The following is a 22,553-nucleotide window of genomic DNA, read 5'->3' as shown; positions in this document are numbered from 1 at the left end:
GCGACCCATCCAGTCAGATCGAATCATACCTTTTTAAGAGTGAGCACCCCCTCGTTGGTCCTGGGGTCGGTGTGAATGCCAAAGATTTGGTCTTCGTTTCCGGAGACGATTTCAAATTCAGCGAGCCAGTTGTCTGTTTTCTCCAGGTCTGAGTCCAGGGCCTGGAACCTCATGACCTCCACATCCACTGTGTTCTCACTAATGCTCCCAGAGTACTGCAGAGACCCAGCAGGGAGACATGTTACAGGTTCAGACGAGGCCACACTCAGCAGATGTAGCTCAGGTTGAAAGGCAGAGCCAAGCTAAACTGTGCTGCTATGCTACTGGAATGTCCTTGACATAGAAAACATGTGAAATGGGTTCAAATGCATGCGTCGTCTATTTTCACCTCATCTTTCTCCAGAACTGGGATGTTGTCGTTGATGTCCACAACTTGAATTTTTACTTGAGTTGTGCCTGTGTTGCCACTGGATGCACCATCCATATCAGTTCCTTTGATGGTCAGAAGGTAAGAATCGTGTTTCTGTGAGAGAGAAAGATAAACAGCATATTTGTAAAAAAATATATATATATTTTGGATGATCTATCATCAACTTAAAAACAGGCTTTGGGAGCTTGTCGTCTAGTAGAACAATTCCAAGCTCCACCTACCTCTCTGTCAATCGATGGATTCTTGACAAAGATTGATCCTGTGTTCCTGTCGATGCTGAAAAGCATGGCACCATCGGTCGGCTCCTGTTTGGTGATGCTGTAGGAGATCTTGGAGTGGAGAGAGTTGGCCTCATCAGCGTCGGTGGCAGTTACCTTGGTAACCACTGTCCCTGTGGGGCAGAGAGAAGACAGTAAAGAAATGACACAGCCTTTAGACACGGCCGTTGGTAGATGCGATGACAATCACACACCAGGCAGTTGTTCAGTTCAATTACGCTGGTGGAAATGGTGATAGAAAAGCCAATTTTGACCTTCCTTTAGGCCTGTTCTAAGCTTGCTCGCTTGAAGACACAAAGATGTATCGTCATAGTCACATATCATGTTAAGTCGGTTGTTAGTCCAGCATCATGTCACTAGTTAGCCTGACAGGAAGTAAGAGTTTGAGAGGACATTACCTGGAGGGCTGGACTCTATGACAGTGGCCGGTGCCTGTATGTCAAATACAGGTGGGTTGTCGTTTTCATCCACCACCTCAATGTTCAAGTCAATTCTTTCCTCCGCCACGGTGCCATTTTGAAATTTGGCCACACCAGTCATCTACAGACAGAAGAAGCACAAACATTCATTACATGACAGGTATGAAGTGTGTGTGTGTTTGTGTGTGTTTGTGCTTACTGTGTATTTGGGTATCCGTTCTCGGTCTAGAATCCCTCTAATGCGGACCAGCCCGTCATTTTCTCCCACGATGAACAGATTGACAGGATCCTTGCTAGCTCCAGGGCCAGACAGGGTATAGAAGAGTTTCACCCCGCTATCCTCCAGATCTGATCGAATCTAAAATCGGTCCCAGAAAGAGAATTGAGTGCTCTAAGACCCAGAGCTTTTACCGGCAGTTTGCTTCTAAGAAATGATACCTCACTAGAAACTATAACAGACTATAAAAGAAGAATGAGAAAAGAGAGAGCAGTCTTACTCTGGCAACATATTTCCTATCGGTGTAGTCAAAGTTTTCCTTGAGCTTTTGTGCTGGAACGACCCATTCTCTCTTGTGGCGCTTCAAGTGCCTCTGCATGCAGGGCCCACCCCACACCCAGTCACTACAGAGCTGCAAAGACAACAGGAGGTTGAATCACTCCCTTATTTGAACCAGTACATTAATTACGCTCAAGATTTAAATATTATATAAATATTTGACCATTAATAATGTAATAATTGAAAACACTACTTGTCAACTTCAGGCAATGTCGATGATAAATATAACTTTTTCTTGTTGATGGTGAGTCTCGTTGACAACAATGTTCATTTCAGTTTCTCTCAAATGCACACTTGAAAAGGAACTGATGTTTGTGGTAATACAGGTTTCACGCACATCACACTTCATGCTTCATGCCTGTACTGTGTGTTTATGAGATGTTTATGACCAATTATACCTGTTAATGTCAAGGCTGTCATTCGGTCTGTGACACAGCTTGTAAAGAATGAATGGTATTACCTGCACCTAATGTCAGGTGTAGCAAACCAGGGGAGTCAGACCAGCCAATCCGGGCCCAAAGGCGGGTCCGTCAACTTCAATTGGGGTAGGTGATAGAGGGAGTCTACCTGCTGGTTGAGGTGCTGCAGCCACTGGGCACATGGCACTGGTCACACCTGGAGCCTATACGGCAATCAGGCGAGGGCTTAAAGGGGAGCCAGCCCAAGGCCGAGGGGGAAGAGAGAACCAGAGAGACAACCCTGGAGGAACGTTGCTATTAACCTTTCCCTCTGCTTTGCCCCCCCCAGAACCGCACTCCGTGAAGGACCACAGACCCCGGATGGGAAGACCCCTAATTTAAAGTTTGTCCCACTACCCTTACCCTGAAACCCTTCAGTAAAAACCCATTTATGTTAACCCCCGTGTCTCAGTCCTATTTTATGGTGTGTCGGGCCTTCAAGTCCCCTGGGTTGCTACACAGGTCAGTTAATCAACACTCTTTGCGGGCTGTTCTGCACTGCTAAGTAATTCAAAACATACTTGGTTATGACACTGAAGTGGCAAGAGTCTTTTAAATGACTTAAATGAATATCACAGCTGCATGGACCTAAATGTATTTAACGTTTATACATTCAGAAATAATGTCCATGTACTTACTGTAAGTCGCTTTGGATAAGAGCACGTGCTAAATAAATGACTAACTGTAAACATATTAAAAAACCTGGAAAGTACTTACCAGAATGGCAGAGCACAGCAGCAAGGTGAAGGTTGGTGCTTTCTCCATGTCAGGGTTGTTTAACGAATAATCTAACCTAGAGCCAGATGCCTTGAAGCTGTCTGGCTGGAGGCTAGAGCTGATGGTTATTCAGATGTATGACTGCTTGTCGTCAGATTGTATTCACAGGTGAACTTCTGCTGTCTGGAACCGGTGGAAGACGTGTTGCTAGTGAACCAAAGTACAAGGGGCTGGTGACAAGGCAGTGAGTCTAACACGTCACACTGTAATCCTTCCACCCCTGCTCTTGGGTGTCTCTGTCTCTGTCAGACTCTCAGCCTGTCTTTTTATCTGCTAGTCCCTGATGGGGGAGGGGGCTTTCTTGTGGTTTTCAATCCTCCCACAACCATGTAGGTTAGTGCCGTTATTGTTATTGAATGAGTCTTGAGTGAAGCAGACAACTATGAGATTAATGTAAGTTCATGGTTTATTTTGGATGTTATTCTCACGAATGTTAAATGCGTATTAAACATATCGTATCAAAGAATCGTATGCCATCCATCAAAAGAGCGGTCCTGCTAATCACACGGTTAATGTTTTTATTGATACATTTCTTTTACACGTTTTTGAAAAAAGGCCTTATTTACTTGCCAACCCAGGTTTCCAGGGTTATCGACCAAACCTATTAAGATAACTACAGCATTGAAGGTCTGCACTTTGAGTTTCAGTCAGTTGTAAGAGTTGTAAAATGAAGTTACTCTGCATCCTAGCCTGATGATATTCATTTCTAAAAGTAAGCCAACAGTCAAACGATGTACTGTACACATGATGTGGATAGGATTACAAATCGTCATGTTGAGCAGGCAAATGCATCGTAGTGGATCTAAGTCGTGACTAAAAAGTTGTCACAAGTAATGTTTATTTCAGAAACAAAGAAGAACATATTTTTTATGTTGGCTAAAAATACAGTGCATTAACGAGAAACTGAGGATTCCCCATTGAGAGACATTTTTCAATCATAATAATAATAAAACATACTCCCTCAAAATGATGTCCATGTCTGAACATTGACAACTGAGTTTGATTTAAAAGGACAACTAATTGTATGCTTGTTACCATGACTTGAGGCATGAGGCAAAAATATACATCGTGGCCCACAGAACAACCAGAACAACAAAGTAATTTCACACAACTACCAACATCAACCCCCAAAACAATGGCAGTGAAGATATTAAGCAGTGAGAGCCTAGATGATGAGCTTGAGAGACAGTTTTGGCATATACGACCCAATCTACCGTCATACAGTAGGTCTGTTCAGCTGTGAAGCTCACATACAGCTCAGTGTCCAAACACGGCAAATAGTGTTTTAGCTGATCCTGGATAGTCTTCAGTAGTGCCAAAGGAATTTCACATTGAAGTCAAAACCCCAGAGGGGAACAGTAGGAGGAGCAGAATTGGCAAGTGGTGTTCATTACAATTTGCATATAACACACCACCGCCAATAGCAGTATGGTTTGTCTCCCAGCACACCACAGCCCTCCTGCTTACCCGGTTAAGCTAGTTTTCAGTCCTCAGAGGGGTGGATAAAGACCAAAGCAAAATGTCACCCATGTAATAAAATCCTAACTGGCATGATTCAATGATCTCACTCCAAGATTTGTAAAAATGTCTGTGGGTGTGTGTGCCATTGATAAAATACAAATTCATATGACGGAACTGTAACATTATGACAGTGGTGGCTCACAGTTTTGACATTCCTCAACACACACACACACACCTGCATCTCCTTTTCCTGATTAGAGGTTTCACTCTATACATACCAACTTAGTTTCTTTGCTGCAAAATCTTGTTAGTTATATTCTTTACCTGCAATACCGAGCGTACTTATCACCGAGATTTATGTTTACCAAACCTTTGTTTTTGTCTCGACCATTCTCCTGCTCTTCCCTTTGGAATCTTAGAAACCGACATAACAACCCCTGCTTGACATCGATACCTGCTCTGTGCCTAGCCTCTGAAATTCCTGCCAGCCCCTGCTCGACACAAGCCTGTGACCCCACCATCCTTTGGATTTGCCTGTGTAGGGGGGTAAATATTGTCCAAACAACCTAAACTAATTCCCCTATGGTGTAAAGGAAGATGGGAAACTGAACAGTGTATTAGCATGAACCAAATAATGCCAATACCAATAGAATTCCAGGTATTTGACTCTATGGGTTAAATCAGAGCAAGAATGGTCAAAGTACGGTTAAATGAAATACGCATTTAATAACTTTGCAAATGAATGAAATCAATTACAAGGCAAACATGTTACAATATGAAAGCTTTCAATCTTACCTACTCTACCATGATCATTGTAAATCAGAGAGAAAGCAAGAGGTGAGCAAGGAGTAGGACAGTAGGACAAGGGAGAACTGAGGAGAAGGTCTCAGGAGACGAAGAATCCAAAGAACAATGCATTACAATTCCCTTTATACACAAGAACAACCAATCAGACCACATCTTGAATGGGGTGTGAGAGCCATCAAGTTGAGACCGTCCAGAAACTCCAGACTTTAGCATATGAGAGGTGGGGGCAGGTTTGACCATGGGCCATGTTCCGGGCCTCCATTGTTGAAGCGGCTGACCGGAGCTGCGGCCGCAAGGTGGTCGGTGCATGTCGCGGCGGTAACCCTCGGACCCGGTGGTGGACTCCGGAGGTGAGGGATGCCGTCAAGCTGAAGAAGGAGGCCTATCGGGCTTTATTGGCTGGTAGGACTCCTGAGGCAGCTGATGTGTACCGACAGGCCAAGCGGAACGCGGCTCTGGCGGTCGCGGAGGCAAAAACCCGGGCATGGGAGGAGTTCGGCGAGGCCATGGAGAATGACTTCCGAACGGCTTCAAAAAGGTTCTGGACCACCATCCGGCGACTCAGGAGGGGGAAGCAGTGCTCTGTCAACACTGTATACGGTAGGGACGGTGCGCTGCTGACTTCGACGGGGGACGTCCTGGATCGGTGGAAGGAATACTTTGAAGACCTCCTTAATTCCACCAACACGCTTTCCGACGTGGAGGCAGAGTCTGGGGACATCGGGGGGGGCCCTTCTATCTCTGGGGCCGAGGTGGTTGAAAAGCTCCGCGGTGGCAGGGCCCCTGGGGTGGACGAGGTCCGCCCGGAGTTCCTTAAGGCTCTGGATGTTGTAGGGCTGTCTTGGTTGACACGACTCTGCAACATCGCGTGGACATCGGGGACAGTGCCTCTCGACTGGCAGACCGGGGTGGTGGTTCCCCTCTTTAAAAAGGGGGACCGGAGGGTGTGCTCCAACTTTAGGGGGATCACACTCCTCAGCCTCCCTGGGAAGGTCTATTCAGGGGTCCTGGAGAGGAGGGTCCGCCGGATTGTCGAACCTCGGATTCAGGAGGAGCAATGTGGTTTTCGTCCTGGCCGTGGAACAGTGGACCAGCTCTATACCCTCCGCGGAGTCCTGGAGGGTACATGGGAGTTCGCCCAACCAGTCTACACATGTTTTGTGGATTTGGAAAAGGCGTTCGACCGTGTCCCTCGGGGGCTCATGTGGGGGGTGCTCCGAGAGTACGGGGTACCGGATTCCCTGATCGGGGCTGTCCGGTCCCTGTACGACCGGTGCCAGAGTTTGGTCCGCATTGCCGGTAGTAAGTCGAACTTGTTTCCGGTGAGGGTTGGACTCCGCCAGGGCTGCCCTATGTCACCGATTCTGTTCATTACCTATATGGACAGGATTTCTAGGCGCAGCCAGGGTGTTGAGGGGGTCCGGTTTGGTGACCTCAGGATCGGGTCGCTGCTTTTTGCAGATGATGTGGTCCTGTTGGCTTCATCGGGCCGTGACCTTCAGCTCTCACTGGAGCGGTTCGCAACCGAATGTGAAGCGGCTGGGATGCGAATCAGCACCTCCAAATCTGAGGCCATGGTTATCGACCGGAAAAGGGTGGAGTGCCATCTCCGGGTCGGGGAGGAGATCCTGAACCAAGTGGAGGAGTTCAAGTATCTCGGGGTCTTGTTCACGAGTGAGGGAAGAATGGAGCGCGAGGTCGACAGGCGGATCGGTGCGGCGTCCGCAGTGATGCGGGCTCTGCATCGGTCCGTCGTGGTGAAGAAGGAGCTGAGTCGAAAGGCGAAGCTCTCTATTTACCAGTCGATCTACGTTCCTACCCTCACCTATGGTCACGAACTATGGGTAGTGACCGAAAGAACGAGATCGCGAATACAAGCGGCCGAAATGAGCTTCCTCCGCAGGGTGTCCGGGCTCTCCCTTAGAGATAGGGTGAGAAGCTCGGTCATCCGGGAGGGGCTCAGAGTAGAACCGCTGCTCCTCCGCGTCGAGAGGAGCCAGCTGAGGTGGCTCGGGCATCTGATTAGGATGCCTCCTGGACGCCTCCCTGGTGAGGTGTTCCGGGCACGTCCCACTGGGAAGAGGCCCCGGGGAAGACCCAGGACACGCTGGAGGGACTATGTCACTCGGCTGGCCTGGGAACGCCTCGGGGTCCCCCAGGAAGAGGTGGTGGAAGTGGCCGGGGAGAGGGAAGCCTGGGCCTCCCTGCTTAGGTCGTTGCCCCCGCGACCCGATCCCCGGACAAGCGGAAGATGACGAGACGAGACGGGCAGGTTTGACACCCAGCCTTACACCTGCCTTGCTCTGTTTGCCTGTTGACGACCTGTGCCTGCTTGACTGCTCTGTACTACCAGCCCAAGAGTGATTGTGAGTGTCGTTCGCGAACGATTCGTTCATTTTGAACGAATCCTTATAAGGACTCGGGAGTAACGAGTCCTCTCAACGAGTGATTCGTTCATTTCCCGACTCGGTCTTTCTACGAGTCTTTGGATCATTTTTTTCGTGACCTGCATAGGCTCTGTAGCTAGAGGAAACGAACGATTTGTTCATTTCCCGACCCGGTCTTTCTACGAGTCTTTGGATCATTTTTCACGTGACCTGCATAGGCTCTGTAGCTAGAGGAAATGAACGATTCGTTCATTTCCCGACTCAGTCTTTCTACGAGTCTTTGGATCCTTTTTTCATGTGACCCGCATTGTATTTTTTAGTAGAGGAAACAGTTTCCTTATTCCCTTTTGTGTGGCCGCTGTTTTAGTAAGACGTGAATGATATTCGCTCAAGTCATCATACTGACTGGTTTTGTTATTTTCACTTTACATTTACACTTACAGTTTAGTGCAGTGTAATTGTTTGACGTGATAATTAAATGCTAGAGTGACAATACATGACCAAATCATACAAACTCATGATACATTATTTTAATGCAGGAATTTCTTTTGAAATAGTATCTGCTGGTGCACATGTCATGCACTAACCTACATGAGACTCATACGTGTTTGCAGTGGACGTATAGCCCCACCCCCCCCCCCCTCCCGAAATTAACGAATGACTCGAAAAAAGATTTGTTCATTTTACTGAACGAGATTCAAAGAACCGAATCAGTAAAATGAACCGAACTTCCCATCACTACAGCCTTTAGGAGCGTTTAAACCCCAGCGTGCTGCTGTGGGAGCCTGCACTGCATTAGCACCGCTGGTCTGCTTACTGTACTGGGCTCTCTGGGTGCCAGAAAGCCCACTTCTCTGCAGGGAGCCCTGGGCAAGCCCGGACAGCCCCTCCTGAACCACCTGCCCCGCGATGCCCCCCTGGCCCTCCATCAGCAGCATGCTGTGAGACCCTGACAGGCCCCCATGTTGAAGGGAGCCCTGCTGCATCCATGTCTGGCCCCCCTTGAGCATTTGCCCCCCCTGGAGCACCTGCCCCCCTTGAGCATTTGCCCCCCCTGCAGCACCTGCCCTCCTTGAAGCATTTACCCCCCCTGCAGCACCTGCCCCTTGAAGCATTTGCCCCCCCTGCAGCACCTGCCCCCCTTGAAGCAATTGCCCTCCCTGGAGCACCTGCCCCCCTTGAAGCATTTGCCCCCCCTGGAGCATTTGCCCCCCTTGAAGCATCTGACCCCCCTGGAGAACCTGCCCCCCTTGAAGCACCTGCCCCCCTTGCACAATCTGGCCCCCCTGCAGGACTTGCCCTGACCCCATGGGAACCTGTCCCTCCACCACCATCATATTCTGAGACCCAGTATAAGGGCCCATGTGAATCAGGTTAGAGTTCCCTCCCTCCAGCCTAGCTTGCCCCCCACTTCCACTCCTCTCCACCAGCACCATCCCCTGGCCCTGGGTAGGCCCGCTGGACACCACCCGCTGCCCCTGCACCATCAGACCCTGAGTGGCTCCAGGCGGAGGCCCGTTGACCATTATCATACCCTGCAGGTTAGCAGCGGGCCTTTCTGCCAACAGCACAGTGTTGTGGACCTGTGGCTCCACTACGTAGTGCATAGGCTGCAGCACCAGGATGGTCTGACCAGCAGGGGGAGACAGAGGAACAGGCTGACTGATCACCTCAGTGACATAACTTGTGGGGGCTGATTTGGAAATGCTGACATGGTTGATATCAACGCTCCTGGTGGATGACTGGTTGATGTCGACGTTGCTGGTGGATGGCTGGGAGGTGTGCAAGTTGCTGAAGAATGACTGGCCAGATGGAGGGTTGTTGACACGACTGCGAGGGATGGTGGTCTTGGGTAGTATTTCAACGTCAGTATGTCCTGAGTCAACAACACCTTCAATAACAGGTTTGGGAGGGGAGCAGATCTCAGCCAGGGTCCTGAACTGTGGCCCCAGGTCGCTGAGGAACTGGAGGTCGTCGTCAGATTCCAGGAGGCTGCAGCAGCCCACTGAGCCCACAGGAGAACCCTGGCCCTCGTTGTCGTACACCAACAGACAGTCCTTCTGGGCGTTGTTCTCTCCCGCGGCGCTTGTCTTCTGCGCAACACACATGACAAACCCAAGCTTTGAACACTCGTTCAAACATGTGTGGTGTACTATGTGTACAAAAGGCTATAGTGCTACTGTGTTTGTGTGTTGTAGGTTACCTGTTAAACAGTAGCTCCGCCCGTTAGTGACGCGAGTGCAGTGCGACTCGTTAGTAGCGTGACTAGCATCGAGAGGAGAGTTACTTTGCCAGTTAGAGTTTAATGTTGTGCATGAGCCAAGCGGTGTGCGTCAAGGAACGAATTGTAGTATCTGTCAAATACTGTCAAGTACCGCCAAGATACTCTGCTTGGCAGAGTACTGTCAAGTACCGTTCAAAGATGTATGCTGTTTTTTGTTAGTAGGATTGTTATTACCGAGTTTCGTTATAAATAGTGAAGAGCTCCAGTGTTAAATGTTATAACAGACGCGCTGGTTCAGAAGCTATTGATGCTACGTTGTTTACTGAGGTGCGACAGTTTAGACGCGTAGCTCTGAAGGCAGTAGGCTCTGATGTTTAATTGGTCTCTTCAACAAGATGATTTGTGTATTATTCCTGTGTGTATGATATACATTAGTAATTGTATGTCTCTTATTTCTTGTAGACCACACCTTATTTTCAATATTCATTAAACCTCCATAAGTCTGATCGTTTCTGGATCCATTTGTGTTCTAACCGACACCCAAGGGCGAACACACTTTGACAACAACCCTAAGGTTTACAGTCCCCTTATTTCTCCCCCACACTATGGTTTAAAGACTAGATGTGGGAATGACAAACTGTTAGTTCTTAACTCACCTGAGAGTAATAGGCATCCAGAATGTGGTCTGGCAAGGCGATGCCATTATAGGCCTCCTCTCTGGCGTCAAACTCAGAGTAGAAGCCACTTCCTTGTTGCTGACCCGCCAGCTCCCTCCCGTTCCAGTAGGCCATGTCCACGCGGCCATCCTGGTAGTAACCACTGCCCATGGTGGAGGCGGAGTTCTGGAAGGCTCCGCATCCCACGGCTGCTGCCGAGCCCATGCCCATGGTGGTGGTCTGGGCCTTTCCTGAGTCCACTTGAGTCGGCATGACGAGCAGAGGCACTTCCTGTGAGAAAACAGGGGGTCGGGGGTCAGTGTTACTGGAGAGAACGGAAGGAAATGGGGCGTCAAAGGCCTAGTGTTGACGGGGAACGCTCCGCCTACTGTGTTCTCTCCCTGGCCCTCGGTGTGGTAGGAGATGAGGTGGGTTTTGGTGTCAAAGGGCATCTCAGTAAAGCCCCCAGCCAGGCCCCCGCAGTGACAGAACAGCAGAAGAAGAGGAACGACTGTGTACAGGGAGATGGAGGTTCAGAGGAGCGAAGGAGAGAAGCGACAATAGACTGACCCATGTGTATGTCTTTCCCGTACATGTTGTCCATGTACGATATACAGTATTTAAATAGTATTTCCGTGATCACCTCACAATGGAAATCTCATATCTAGTCATACTCACGCAGTAGTATTAGAAATGCCAACACCAGGATACCAATCCCCGACAGTCCGAACGACGACGACCCCTTTAAGGCCGCTATCTCTCCAGCTGCACCTTTGACATTGCAGGTCCTGTCGTTGGAGGAGGAGCAGGTGCACACTTGTAACAGGAGGTGCTGAGGTTCGGGGCAGGCCAGCTCCTGCTGGTCCTGTATGATGAGGGTGATGTCATACAGGCCGGGCCACAGGGGCTCCATGGCCCTGAGAGAGGCGCTGGTGTCTGGTGGGGGAGAGTTCAAGTTGTTTCAAGATCTTTGATGCATATGTAGAAATGTAAGTAATGGTTTGCCTAGAGCCACAACTAAAGCGCTTTCAATGCTTTGCATACAGTGTATGGTGCCACCTCGTCGCAATGTTTCCAATGACTTTTTTAGAAGTTGCACCGATTCTTTCGCCATTCGCCGTGTTCAAACCTTCACTCTCGTTGAGGTTTACAGAGAGTTAAGAGGTACTCTCACCTGATATCTCCTCCACCTTCCACGCCCCCATGCTCTCCTCAGACACCAGTGTAAATTTCAAAGGGGCTCCGTTGGGATTCGCGTCCAGATCTTCCGCCGTGATGTTGAACATCTCCGTGCCGGAGCACAGGTATTCCTGCGTGCTGATTAGCACGGGGCAGTTGTCATTTGAGTCCTCCACGTGTATAGCAATGGTTCCTGTCGCTGTCTTTATGGGCATGTCTAAGAGAAGAACATGGGAAATCAGCCGAACGTGCAATGCAATCCCGCAACTGTATCCAGAATTTGAATCCTGTCCTTGAATGTTTCCTATAAATGTCTACTTGTTACATTTAGTAGACGCCCTTATCCAGAGCGACTTCAGTAAGTACAGGGAGGCAAGTAGGGTGAAGTGCCTTGCCCAAGGACACAACGTCATATGGCACGGCCGGGAATCGATCCGGCAACATTCGGATCACTAGCCCGATTCCCTAACCGCTCAGCCACCTGACTCCCTGTTCTTTGTTTGAGATTGACAGTAATGATCAAGCAGGGCTTTTGGAGACTCTACAGTAATTGTTTTGAGAAAAAGTCCATTATAAGAATTACTACTATTATCTCAAGACTTTTGATGATGTGATGCTATAATGCCTACCTTTGGTCAAGCAGAGTATCTTGGCGTAGTATGTCCCATTGACCAGGTACGGCGACTCTCGATCCGGCTGCTTGTTGAGTGTGATCTCAGCTGTGTCCGGGTTGACCGACAGCCAGTTGTCGGGGTCAAAACCTTTAGCATATCTTTGTGGATCAAATGGAAATAATCAGATTTTCAATAGCTGTTCCATAAAACATGACCAGTTCCATGTTTCCTCATTTAGTGAGAGTACGTTACTTTAATTTCTTTTTAAATAGATTTCATCCCGGGATGAGCCAAGTGTGCACTCACTGGACATTTTCTGCCGGTTCTCCAGTGTCTCCGTCTATGGCATTGTAAGTAGCAATCACTTTAGATACACCGTCTCCTGGGCTTTCTGATAAGAACAAAGGCTTGACTACAGGCCTGAACACAGGGCCGTCAGGAAGGTTTTTTACAGCAATCTTCACAGGGTATCTTTTACCGCCTCCAATTACCGGCTTACTCCCGGCTGCTCCACTGGAGGCCGTTCCAGTTCCACCCCAAGTTCCACCTGCAACACCGGCCCCGCCCCCTGACCCACCACCGCCCCCTGACCCGCCACCGCCCCCTGCCCCGCCACCGCCCCCTACCCCGCCACCGCCCCCTGCCCCGCCTCCGCCCCCTGCCCCGCCACCGCCCCCTGACCCGCCTCCGCCCCCTGCCCCGCCACCGCCCCCTGCCCCGCCTCCGCCCCCTGCCCCGCCACCGCCCCCTGACCCGCCACCGCCCCCTGCCCCGCCACCGCCCCCTGCCCCGCCACCGCCCCCTGCCCCGCCACCGCCACCGCCCCCTGCCCCACCACCAACCCCAGCCCCACCAACTAAAGGTGCCTTGTTCGTCACCACCAATCCTAACTGTAAGTTAGGATGTAACTCAAAATCAACAGGCTGCAAAAGAGATGAATAAGAATCAGCATTGTCACGTTCCCTGGCACCCTCCATAGTGGAAGCGACCCATCCAGTCAGATCGAATCATACCTTTATAAGAGTGAGCACCCCCTCGTTGGTCCTGGGGTCGGTGTGAATGCCAAAGATTTGGTCTTCGTTTCCGGAGACAATTTCAAATTCAGCAAGCCAGTTGTCTGTTTTCTCCAGGTCTGAGTCCAGGGCCTGGAACCTCATGACCTCCACATCCACTGTGTTCTCACTAATGCTCCCAGAGTACTGCAGAGACCCAGCAGGGAGACATGTTACAGGTTCAGACGAGGCCACACTCAGCAGATGTAGCTCAGGTTGAAACGCAGAGCCAAGCTAAACTCTGCTGCTATGCTACTGGAATGTCCTTGACACAGAAAAACATCATGTGAAATGGGTTCAAATGCATTCCTAGTCTATTTTCACCTCATCTTTCTCCAGAACTGGGAGGTTGTCGTTTATGTCCACAACTTGAATTTTCACTTGTGTTGTGCCTGTGTTGCCACTGGATGCTCCATCCATATCAGTTCCTTTGATGGTCAGAAGGTAAGAATCATGTTTCTGTGTTAGAGAAAGATAAACAGCATTTTAGTGAAATCCATTTTTCTTTTGGAAGATCCAGCATATCATCAACTTAAAAACAAGCTTTGGGAGCTTGTCGGTCTACTAGAACTATTCCAAGCTCCACCTACTTCTCTGTCAATCGATGGATTCTTGACAAAGATTGATCCTGTGTTCCTGTCGATGCTGAAAAGCATGGCACCATCGGTCGGCTCTTGTTTGGTGATGCTGTAGGAGATCTTGGAGTGGAGAGAGTTGGCCTCATCAGCGTCGGTGGCAGTTACCTTGGTAACCACTGTCCCTGTGGGGCAGAGAGAAGACAGTAGCCGTTGGTAGATGCGATGACAATCACACACCAGGCAGGGTGTTAGGTTCAATCACGCTGGTGGAAATGGAAACGCTTGAAGACACAAAGATGTCTGGTCATAGTCACATCATGTTAAGTCGGTTGTTAGTCCAGCATCATGTCACTAGTTAGCCTGACAGGAAGTAGGAGTTTGAGAGGACATTACCTGGAGGGCTGGACTCTATGACAGTGGCCGGCACCTGTATGTCAAATACAGGTGGGTTGTCGTTTTCATCCACCACCTCAATGTTCAAGTCAATTCTTTCCTCTGCCACTGTGCCATTTTTAAATTTGGCCCAACCAATCATCTACAGACAGAAGAAGCACGCACATTCATTACATGACAAGTATGAAGTGTGTGTTAGTGTGTGTGTTTGTGTGTGTGATTGTGCTTACTGTGTATTTGGGTATCCGTTCTCGGTCTAGAATCCCTCGAATGCGGACCAGCCCGTCATTTTCTCCCACGATGAACAGATTGACAGGATCCTTGCTAGCTCCAGGGCCAGACAGGGTATAGAAGAGAGTCTCCCCGCCATCCGCCAGATCTGATCGAATCTAAAAATAGAAAGAGAATGGAATGCTCTCAGACACAGAGCTTTTTCCAGCAGTGCGCTTCTAAGAAATGATACCTCACTAGAAACTATAACAGAACAAGCAGAATGAGAAAAGAGAGAAGTCTTACTATGGCAACGTATTTCTTGTTGGTGTAGTCAAAGTTTTCCCTGAGCTTTTGTGCTGGAACGATCCATTCTCTTTTGTGGCGCTTCAAGTCCCACGCCCAGTCACCACAGAGCTTCAAAGACAACAGGATGTTAAATCACTCCCTTACATTGAAATAATACATTAATTACGCTCAAGATGTAAATATTTTTAAATTTGATCATTAATAATATAATAAAACTGTACTTGTCAACTTCAGGCAATGTGGATGATAAATATAACTTTTTCTTGTTGATAGCGAGTCTCATTGATAACACATGCTGGACTGATATTTGTGGTAATACAGGTTTCACTCACATCACACTTCATGCTTCAGGCCTGTACTGTGTCTTTATAAGATTTGTATGACCAATTATACCTGTTAATGTCAAGGCTGTCATTCGGGTGTGCTTGCCTTCGGCGAGTACAAACCATTGTTATCTCACATTTATTATTATTGTTTATTTTCGCGCCCCTAAGGCTCAGTCAATATTTGGACTACATAGACAACGTTGATGTCAAAAGGTTCGTCTTGGTCACGATTGCGTTGCTTCTATTCGGATTTACGTTCCGTTGCACAGTTTAGGAGGTTACGTTTTTGTGGCTAAAAAGTGCATTCTGTCAACAAGGGGACTCACTAACCTACGTCACTACGTCAGCAACGACGCATGGATACAAGGTGATAGAGACGTTCTAGCACGCAAGTTGGAGCTTGGATTATGAATGAAAAATACAACCCCCAAAATTTCCCAACAATTGGACTTTGTTGAGAAAGCGATTTCGAGTGGATCTCAGATTTTTTAATTAGGTCGTGAAAGTCTTTGTAAATTGAATGAGTGCGTGTCGCCCGTGAGACCGCCTAGTCTTTTAGGCGGCAGCCATGCTAGAAAGCGTCATAGTAGTATTTTCGTAATTTTATAGTTCAATTTTACACGAAAAACCAGAAAGAGGGAAATGTTATGACGATATGACTATTGTGAAGACAGCCTGGTAAGATTTTAATGTAGGTTGCTGTAAAAACTTTGATTTGTTTGCTACGTGAGAGCCCCGTCAGCCTCCATGGACAATTGCGGCAGCTGTTGTCGATCTGCGTCTGATGAGTATTTTCTTAATTTTGTACCAGGGTCAATTCTACATGAAAATGGAGAACAGTGTTTTAAAGATATGGCAATTGCAAAGACAGCCAGCGGGTCAGCATGTTTTTGTGATGTGTGTAAAACTTGGAATTTGAGTGAGACCGCGTCTTGTTTTGACGTTAGCCTCAGAGTCACAGACTCGGCTTGCCCACTGGCAGTGTGTAGTAGGAGGCTACAGTACTGTCTTCAATGCCATAGCTATTATGTCAAAACAAACGTTCTCATTTCCGCCGCTTTCAAACAATCAGTGAAGTGTGGCTAGCAACAGCAGCTAGCTTGCCTCTAGCAAACTGCTTTTGAATTAGCCATGTCCTCCTAAATTAATATCAAACTTATTTACGTTTTAGGGGGCTTATTTTCAGTTAGCAGATGGTACTGTTTGAATCGCAATTCAATTTGAAATACTGCCAGTGACAACGTTGTTTCAGTAGCTTGTTTGAAAGGGTGTTCGCTTGTTTGAAAGGGTGTTCTTAATGAATTATGCAATATGAGTAGGCTAAATGCTTGAAAATATCACTAGAAGGGAAAACGGACACACCTGCAACCGACGCAAACAAGCACACCCTACAATTTCCCCAGAAATGGTACCCTCTCTAGTTAGGTCTGTGACACTGCTTGTAAAGAATGAATGGTATTACCTGCACCTAATGTCAGGTTGGTTAATGAACGCTCTTTGCGGGCGGTTCTGCACTGCTAAGTAATTTAAAACATACAGTATTCATTTAAAAAAATATATATTTTATCCTCAGATATTTCAACTGGGGTTTCATTTTGTAGTCTGCAGGGAAAAAATGTTTTGTGAAGCAACAGGTCTCCAACTGTTGTAAACAGGTTGAACACGTAATCAAACGACAAACTGAGATCATTGTTCGTTCCACAGAATTGCTCATGGTTACACGAAAGACATCGTAACACTCTCCAGACTCATATATGAAACACTTAACCTGCTGTATTTTAAACCATGCCAGCTGTTGCCTGAAGGAATTAGTTTTGATGTTAGTAACTGCGTATGTCCGACAGAGGAAAAAAGCATACAACATAATAGCAGAGAATGTCTAATATAGAGAGAACTGCCACTCTCTGGAAACTTCCGGGTTCTGAACTGGTTAAAGTTCCATGTGAGGGCGCTAACGAGCGAGTGCAGAATGAATGGAGGTCTATGGAGCTATACCCCTCAAAATCCACTTTTCTCAGGATATAATTTTTTGTCTAGTAATTTGAATTCTGAATTCGAAAGGGGAGGCAAAAAAAATACACACTGCTGGCTGTTAGATTTTTTTAAAGTCGCCTTTCTGTTCTAAAAAGTTTTTGGAAATGTAATTGACGTCATACACATCGTACGACCAGAGCTACTGCTTTACGGCAAGTTCTGGTCATTTACTTTTTTCTCTCAGGGCATCGACAACACAGCTGAAAGGTTAGGCTCTTCCTGTCAATACACATGCTAGAAAGAGTTTTGGCTTGCTACTGTTGTTGCTTATGTTGCTAATGCTCTGACATTCTGATTCCGCTTCGGATGCCATCAAGCGGGAGCTCTGGTCGTATCAGTCCTTCACTAACCAATCAGCATTCATTAGCAGAATGCTAGCGTGTTATAGGCAACAACGACTCACCCTGTAAGAAATCAAAAGGACATAAGTACTCGTTCATTCAACTTTCAACCTATAATCCATGTTGAACATGCAAAAACTACAATCAAATCGGAGATTTCTCAACGACAATCAGGCAAAAGAGACAAATTTAGCCGTTTAGCTCCATAGACTCCCATTCAACATGCACTCGCTCGCAATCACTCCCAGTGGAACTCTGGTGGACCTGCAACCAAATTCGGTACAATGGGGCTAAATAGGGAGTGGAAAGGCTCTCCTTAAACAGGCTCTGATAATAGTTCATACAGCACAGTGTGTCACATGAACCAAACTCTAATCTCGCCCTTGAGTTAAATCTTCATTTCAACCTTAACATTGGGCATAATCTTATATTTGTATGGATTGTTAATGATGGACCATTTTAAACGTTCTTCATTGTTTTTTCGAATTAAACACATTCGTTCCGGTAGTAAGACGCCAATGGCGGAGCCAATGGGGGGGCACGGAGTGGCACGTGGTTCTCAGGTGCCCCCCTCCTATTTTCATTGGCTCTGAAGGATGTCAATCTCAATAAGAAATGATTGCCTGGACAGAACATGACAGAAGCCATATATCCCCGCTTTCCCTAAAGGTTACACTCTGTGGACAGCGTAAACTGAGGTAGGTTTTGATGGTGTGTGTATATAGGATACATGAATTGTAGTTATACAATATCATTTAAATCGCACATTCCCCAGATAGCACAGTTTTTATTGCTGAATTGGCCTTTTGCGGCGACAACATTCTGCAGCATTACTGTAGAATTTTCTTAGGACCCGCGCTCATTCTCAAGACAACCAGTTTGAATGTTACATGAGTCCGTTTTGTAAGTAGCACTTTCTTCCCTTGGTCTAACGGTTAAGATAACAAAGCTATGATATTGATATAGTTAGCTAAATAAAATATAAATATTAGCTATTATTGTAATTCTGTTAGCATAATGCAAGACATTTAGGATTTTATGTCGACTTAAACTGCTAGCTAAATGTAACTGTTAGGGTAAGTCAGACTAAGCTAGCTAGCTAGCCGTAAACTGTCATTTCATGACAGTGAAGGTCACGTCGAGCTGATCACTGTCACTCATTAAAATCCAAATGCCCTGCATAACACCTTTCACACAGTAGCCTACTTAAATTTGGGATTGGCTAAATTTGTTGTTTAATCTATGTGATATAGAGTTTATATGTGCTGGGGATTGAAGATAGTGCAGATCAGTTCACAAAAAAGTCACTAGATGGCGGAGTTGAGGGGAATATAAAAAGGCGCCTTTTTCCGAGCACGAACATACATATATTTTATATAGCAAGCCTTTCAACATACAAGTACTCAAAATTGAAATGTTATATGAAGCCCAATGTACCAAAAACATCAAAACGCAACCATGTCATCACACTTAAGCACTGTAAAACTAAAACAAAGCAACCTCAGTCTGTCGTGGGCATTCTAAGCTAGGTCGATCAGCGTACATTGTATTGTACATTAAATCTCACAATTGTGTTTTTTTTTTATCACAATGTTAAATGAGCAATAAGTTCAGTTTTGCATTTGTTGACGCTTGGAACTCTCCGTTGTGATTACATTGAGAGCAGAACGTTTGTCCTCCCTGCTCTGCTATCTGGGTAACATCTTGAGTCAATTGTAGTGAAGTACTGCATTCATTGATTTTCTCATCATAGTGCTTCGGTATTGTAGAAGAGGGTTAATGACGTTGAGTGTAACCTAACGTTACCCAAGTACAAAACATGAGGTAGTGAGTCTGTTGAAAAAAAGCATGGAAATTAACAAAATAATATGGTGTGGTTTATATGGTTTGATGGTTTGATATGGCATCATGCAATTTAAGGAAACAATGTTTGTTGTTAAATGTTTGCTATAATTCCCATGAATTGAATTTAAAATGTCAGTGGTGACATTACTTTTGTATCAATTACTTAATTGGATGCCGCCCCCCTAATTCACGGCTGCTCCCCCCTGTGCTCCTCCACTGAAAATATTCTGGAGCCGCCCCTGTAAGACACACTTGTTCCGGGAGTACAACGGTACTTAAGAAAGATTAGTTTGAGTCAATCTTAGTTTATTTCCTTCGGGAACGCAATGGCACTTTTTGAGACTTGTTGCACTTGTTGGTTTGTTTGAACTGATTTAACTACTTATTATCGCTGTAAATTATATTATTGTTGCTTGCTTTCCTACAGGTACACTCTTGCACTTTTGAGGTCCATGTTGTTTAATTTGTAATTTGTGTAACTCTATGCTCTTATGTTTTTTCCTATTGGCACTTATTTGCTTTTTACAATGTATGCTTCATGTTTTGGCTACCTGCAATGTTTTTGGGGCTATCTGGTTGTTTATGATCATTGACCTATGCACTTTTGTAAAGCTCTCTCTTGGAAGTCGCATTGGATAAAAGCGTCTGCTAAATGTAAATGTAAACTGGTCCCCGACATCATACTTTTTATGGCTCCCATATTTTCACCATTCTTTGGGTATAAATGTGTCAGTGTGCTGTACATTGCTGAGCAATGTAAATTAGCTGTCAACCCAAGCTCCAACAAGTTTTCTTATTTCCTCTCCCTTCAACAACCAATAAAAAATGTACATAATTGCCGTTAAGCATCCTCTTGTATTTAATTGTGATCAACTATGATTCATATAGTTAAGCAGCCTTGAGCACATATAAATCGGGGTCAGATGGTTGAGCGGTTACGGGAATCGGGCTAATAATAAGAAGGTTGCCGGTTCGATTACCGGTCGTGCTAAATGACGTCCTTGGGCAAGGCACTTCACCCTACTTGCCTCGGCTGGTGGGGAATGTCCCTGTACTTACTGTAAGTCGCTCTTGATAAGAACCTCTGCTAAATGACTAAATGTAAATGTATTTAAAAATCTTCAAAGTACTTACCAGAATAGCAGAGCACAGCAGCAAGGTGAAGGTTGGTGCTTTCTCCATGTCAGGGTTGTTTAACGAATAATCTAACCTAGAGCCAGATGCCTTGAAGCTGTCTGGCTGGAGGCTAGAGCTGATGGTTATTCAAATGACGGTACAACTGCTTGTCGTCAGATTTCATTGACAGGTGAACTTCTGCTGTCTGGAACCGGTGGAAGACGTGCTGCTAGTCAACCAAAGTACAAGGGGCTGGAGACAAGGCAGTGAGTCTAACACGTCACACTCTCATCATTCCAAATCCTGCTCTTGGGTGTCTCTGTCTCTGTCAGCCTCTCAGCCTGTCTTTTTATCTGCTTGTCCCTGCTCCCTAGGGATTTTGATCCTCCCACCCTGTGTAGTTTAGTGGTGGAGGGGGAGGTGCACTAATCGTCAACAATTTAATGGAAAAGAGAAATGGGAAACGATCCCATGCAAAATCACACGAGCACTTTAGGTAACGTCTGTTCATGTTTCTGTTTTTGTCTTGCAGTTTGAAGAGGGGGATGAATAAAAATATGAGTAAGTCCTATAATGATCTTGTTTTCATTTAGTGAATCTGAGTGAAGCAGACAACTATGAGATTTACACAAGTTGTATGCTGTTCTCAATTTTTAGCATTGCTTGAACGCATATTGAACATATAGAATCAAACAATCGTATGCCCTCCATCAAAAGACTGGTCCTGCTAATTACACAGTAAACGTTTTTATCGATACATTTCAACAAAGGTCTTATTTACTTGCCAACCCAGGTTTCAAGGGATATCCAACCAAACCTATTTCGATAACTACAGCATTCCATAAAGGTCTGCACTTTGAGTTTCAGTAAGTTGTAAGAGTTGTAAAATGTAGTTTCTCTTTATCCTTGTATCCAAGCTTGATGATATTCATTTCTATAAGTAAGCCAACAGTCAAACGATGTACTGTACACATAATGTGGATATGATAACAAATCGTCATATTGAGCAGGCAAATGCATCGTAGTAGAACTGAGTCAAGACAAAAAAAGTAGTCACAAGTAATGTTTATTTCAGAAACAAAAAAAAACATGTAATTCTTGGCCAAAAATGGTAATGTTGGCCAAAAATACAGTGCATTAACGAGAATCCGAGGATTCCCCATTGAGAGACATTTTTCAATCATAATAATAATAAAACATACTCCCTCAAAATGATGTCAATGTCTGAACATTGACAACTGAGTCTGATTAAAAGGACAACTAATTGTATGCTTGTTACCATGACTTGAGGTATGAGGCAAAAATATACATTGAGGCCCACAGACAGAAGATATTAAGCAATAAGAACCTAGATGATTTGCGTCCAAACAAGTCAAAAAGTGTTTTAGCTGATCCAGCATATGCTTCAGTAGTGCCAAAGGAATTTCACATTGAAGTCAAAACCCCAGAGGGGAACAGTAGGATGAGCAGAATTGGCAAGTGGTGTTCATTACAATTTCCATATCACACACCATCGCCAATAGCAGTATGGTTTCTCTCCCAGCACACCACAGCCCTCCTGCTTACTTGGTTAAGCTAGTTTACAGTCCTCAGAGGGGTGGATTAAGATCAAAGCAAACTGTCACCCATGTAATTAAATTCTAACTGGCATAATTAAATGATCTCAGTCTCTAAGCTTTGTAAAAATGGGTGTGTGTGGCATCGATAAAATAAGAATTCATATGACGGAACTGTAACCTATATGCAAATTCAATTCATTTATATGACAGTGTAAGTTGTGTGTAACAAGAAGCAAGTAGGACTTTTCTCTCAAAAATTAGCAATATTAAATGAAATAAAAAGTAACAAAACGGAAATGAGATATTATGACAACAGCCAGAAACACTCTACAGTCAGAAAGGCAGAAAATAAACAACACACATGTAAAGGTACACATTCTCACCTGCTAGCTGCACCAAGCTGAGATATTAACGATGAATTCAGCTCGGTGCAAGCAGGCACACGAGACTACATTCTATACCAGCATGCCCGGACACGTTCTCTACCCACCGAGTGAACCATCCTGATATAGTTTCCCATATCAGAACCTACCTCCAGTGGTAC

At 46.0% G+C, this 22,553-nt stretch overlaps 2 protein-coding genes across 2 annotated transcripts; both read right to left on the bottom strand.

The window, feature by feature from the left end:
- Positions 1 to 23: 23 nt before the first annotated feature.
- LOC146221151 (desmoglein-2-like protein) lies at positions 24 to 1,723 on the bottom strand. Its single transcript, XM_084692293.1, has 5 exons — positions 1,625 to 1,723; positions 1,107 to 1,248; positions 652 to 860; positions 389 to 523; positions 24 to 215 (listed from the first exon to the last, which is right to left on the bottom strand). Exons 1-5 carry the CDS (start codon positions 1,721 to 1,723, stop codon positions 24 to 26), a joined length of 777 nt encoding a protein of 258 aa, XP_084548419.1.
- A 523-nt stretch (positions 1,724 to 2,246) lies between these two features.
- Positions 2,247 to 20,615, bottom strand: LOC146221150 (desmoglein-2.1-like). Its single transcript, XM_084692292.1, has 16 exons — positions 20,469 to 20,615; positions 14,786 to 14,896; positions 14,500 to 14,658; positions 14,270 to 14,411; positions 13,889 to 14,058; positions 13,623 to 13,757; positions 13,260 to 13,445; positions 12,917 to 13,169; positions 12,553 to 12,727; positions 12,262 to 12,404; positions 11,628 to 11,849; positions 11,132 to 11,389; positions 10,843 to 10,964; positions 10,454 to 10,744; positions 8,391 to 9,666; positions 2,247 to 2,305 (listed from the first exon to the last, which is right to left on the bottom strand). The coding sequence occupies exons 1-16, from the start codon at positions 20,514 to 20,516 to the stop codon at positions 2,247 to 2,249; spliced, it is 3,750 nt and encodes a 1,249-aa protein (XP_084548418.1). The 5' UTR covers positions 20,517 to 20,615.
- Between the last annotated feature and the right edge of the window lie 1,938 nt (positions 20,616 to 22,553).

The sequence above is a fragment of the Hypomesus nipponensis genome, chromosome 26 (genome assembly GCF_054491055.1).
Source record: "Hypomesus nipponensis isolate SF chromosome 26, ASM5449105v1, whole genome shotgun sequence".
Taxonomy (NCBI): domain Eukaryota; kingdom Metazoa; phylum Chordata; class Actinopteri; order Osmeriformes; family Osmeridae; genus Hypomesus; species Hypomesus nipponensis.
The sequence above is the reverse complement of the archived record's forward strand: the minus strand, read 5'-3'. Positions and strand labels throughout refer to the sequence as shown.

What these genes read in the sequence shown, in the direction of transcription:
- LOC146221151 (XM_084692293.1), bottom strand. Translation starts at nt 1,723, where the DNA reads ATGCAGAGGCACTTGAAGCGCCACAAGAGAGAATGGGTCGTTCCAGCA. An exon ending in CATAGAGTCCAGCCCTCCAG is followed by an intron (nt 861 to 1,106) that starts GTAATGTCCTCT and finishes CCGTGTCTAAAG; the next exon opens with GCTGTGTCATTTCTTTACTG. An exon ending in CAGTTCTGGAGAAAGATGAG is followed by an intron (nt 216 to 388) that starts GTGAAAATAGAC and finishes GGGTCTCTGCAG; the next exon opens with TACTCTGGGAGCATTAGTGA.
- LOC146221150 (XM_084692292.1), bottom strand. Translation starts at nt 20,516, where the DNA reads ATGGAGAAAGCACCAACCTTCACCTTGCTGCTGTGCTCTGCTATTCTG. An exon ending in GAAGGTGGAGGAGATATCAG is followed by an intron (nt 11,390 to 11,627) that starts GTGAGAGTACCT and finishes CTCCCCCACCAG; the next exon opens with ACACCAGCGCCTCTCTCAGG. An exon ending in AGGGCCAGGGAGAGAACACA is followed by an intron (nt 10,745 to 10,842) that starts GTAGGCGGAGCG and finishes GTTTTCTCACAG; the next exon opens with GAAGTGCCTCTGCTCGTCAT.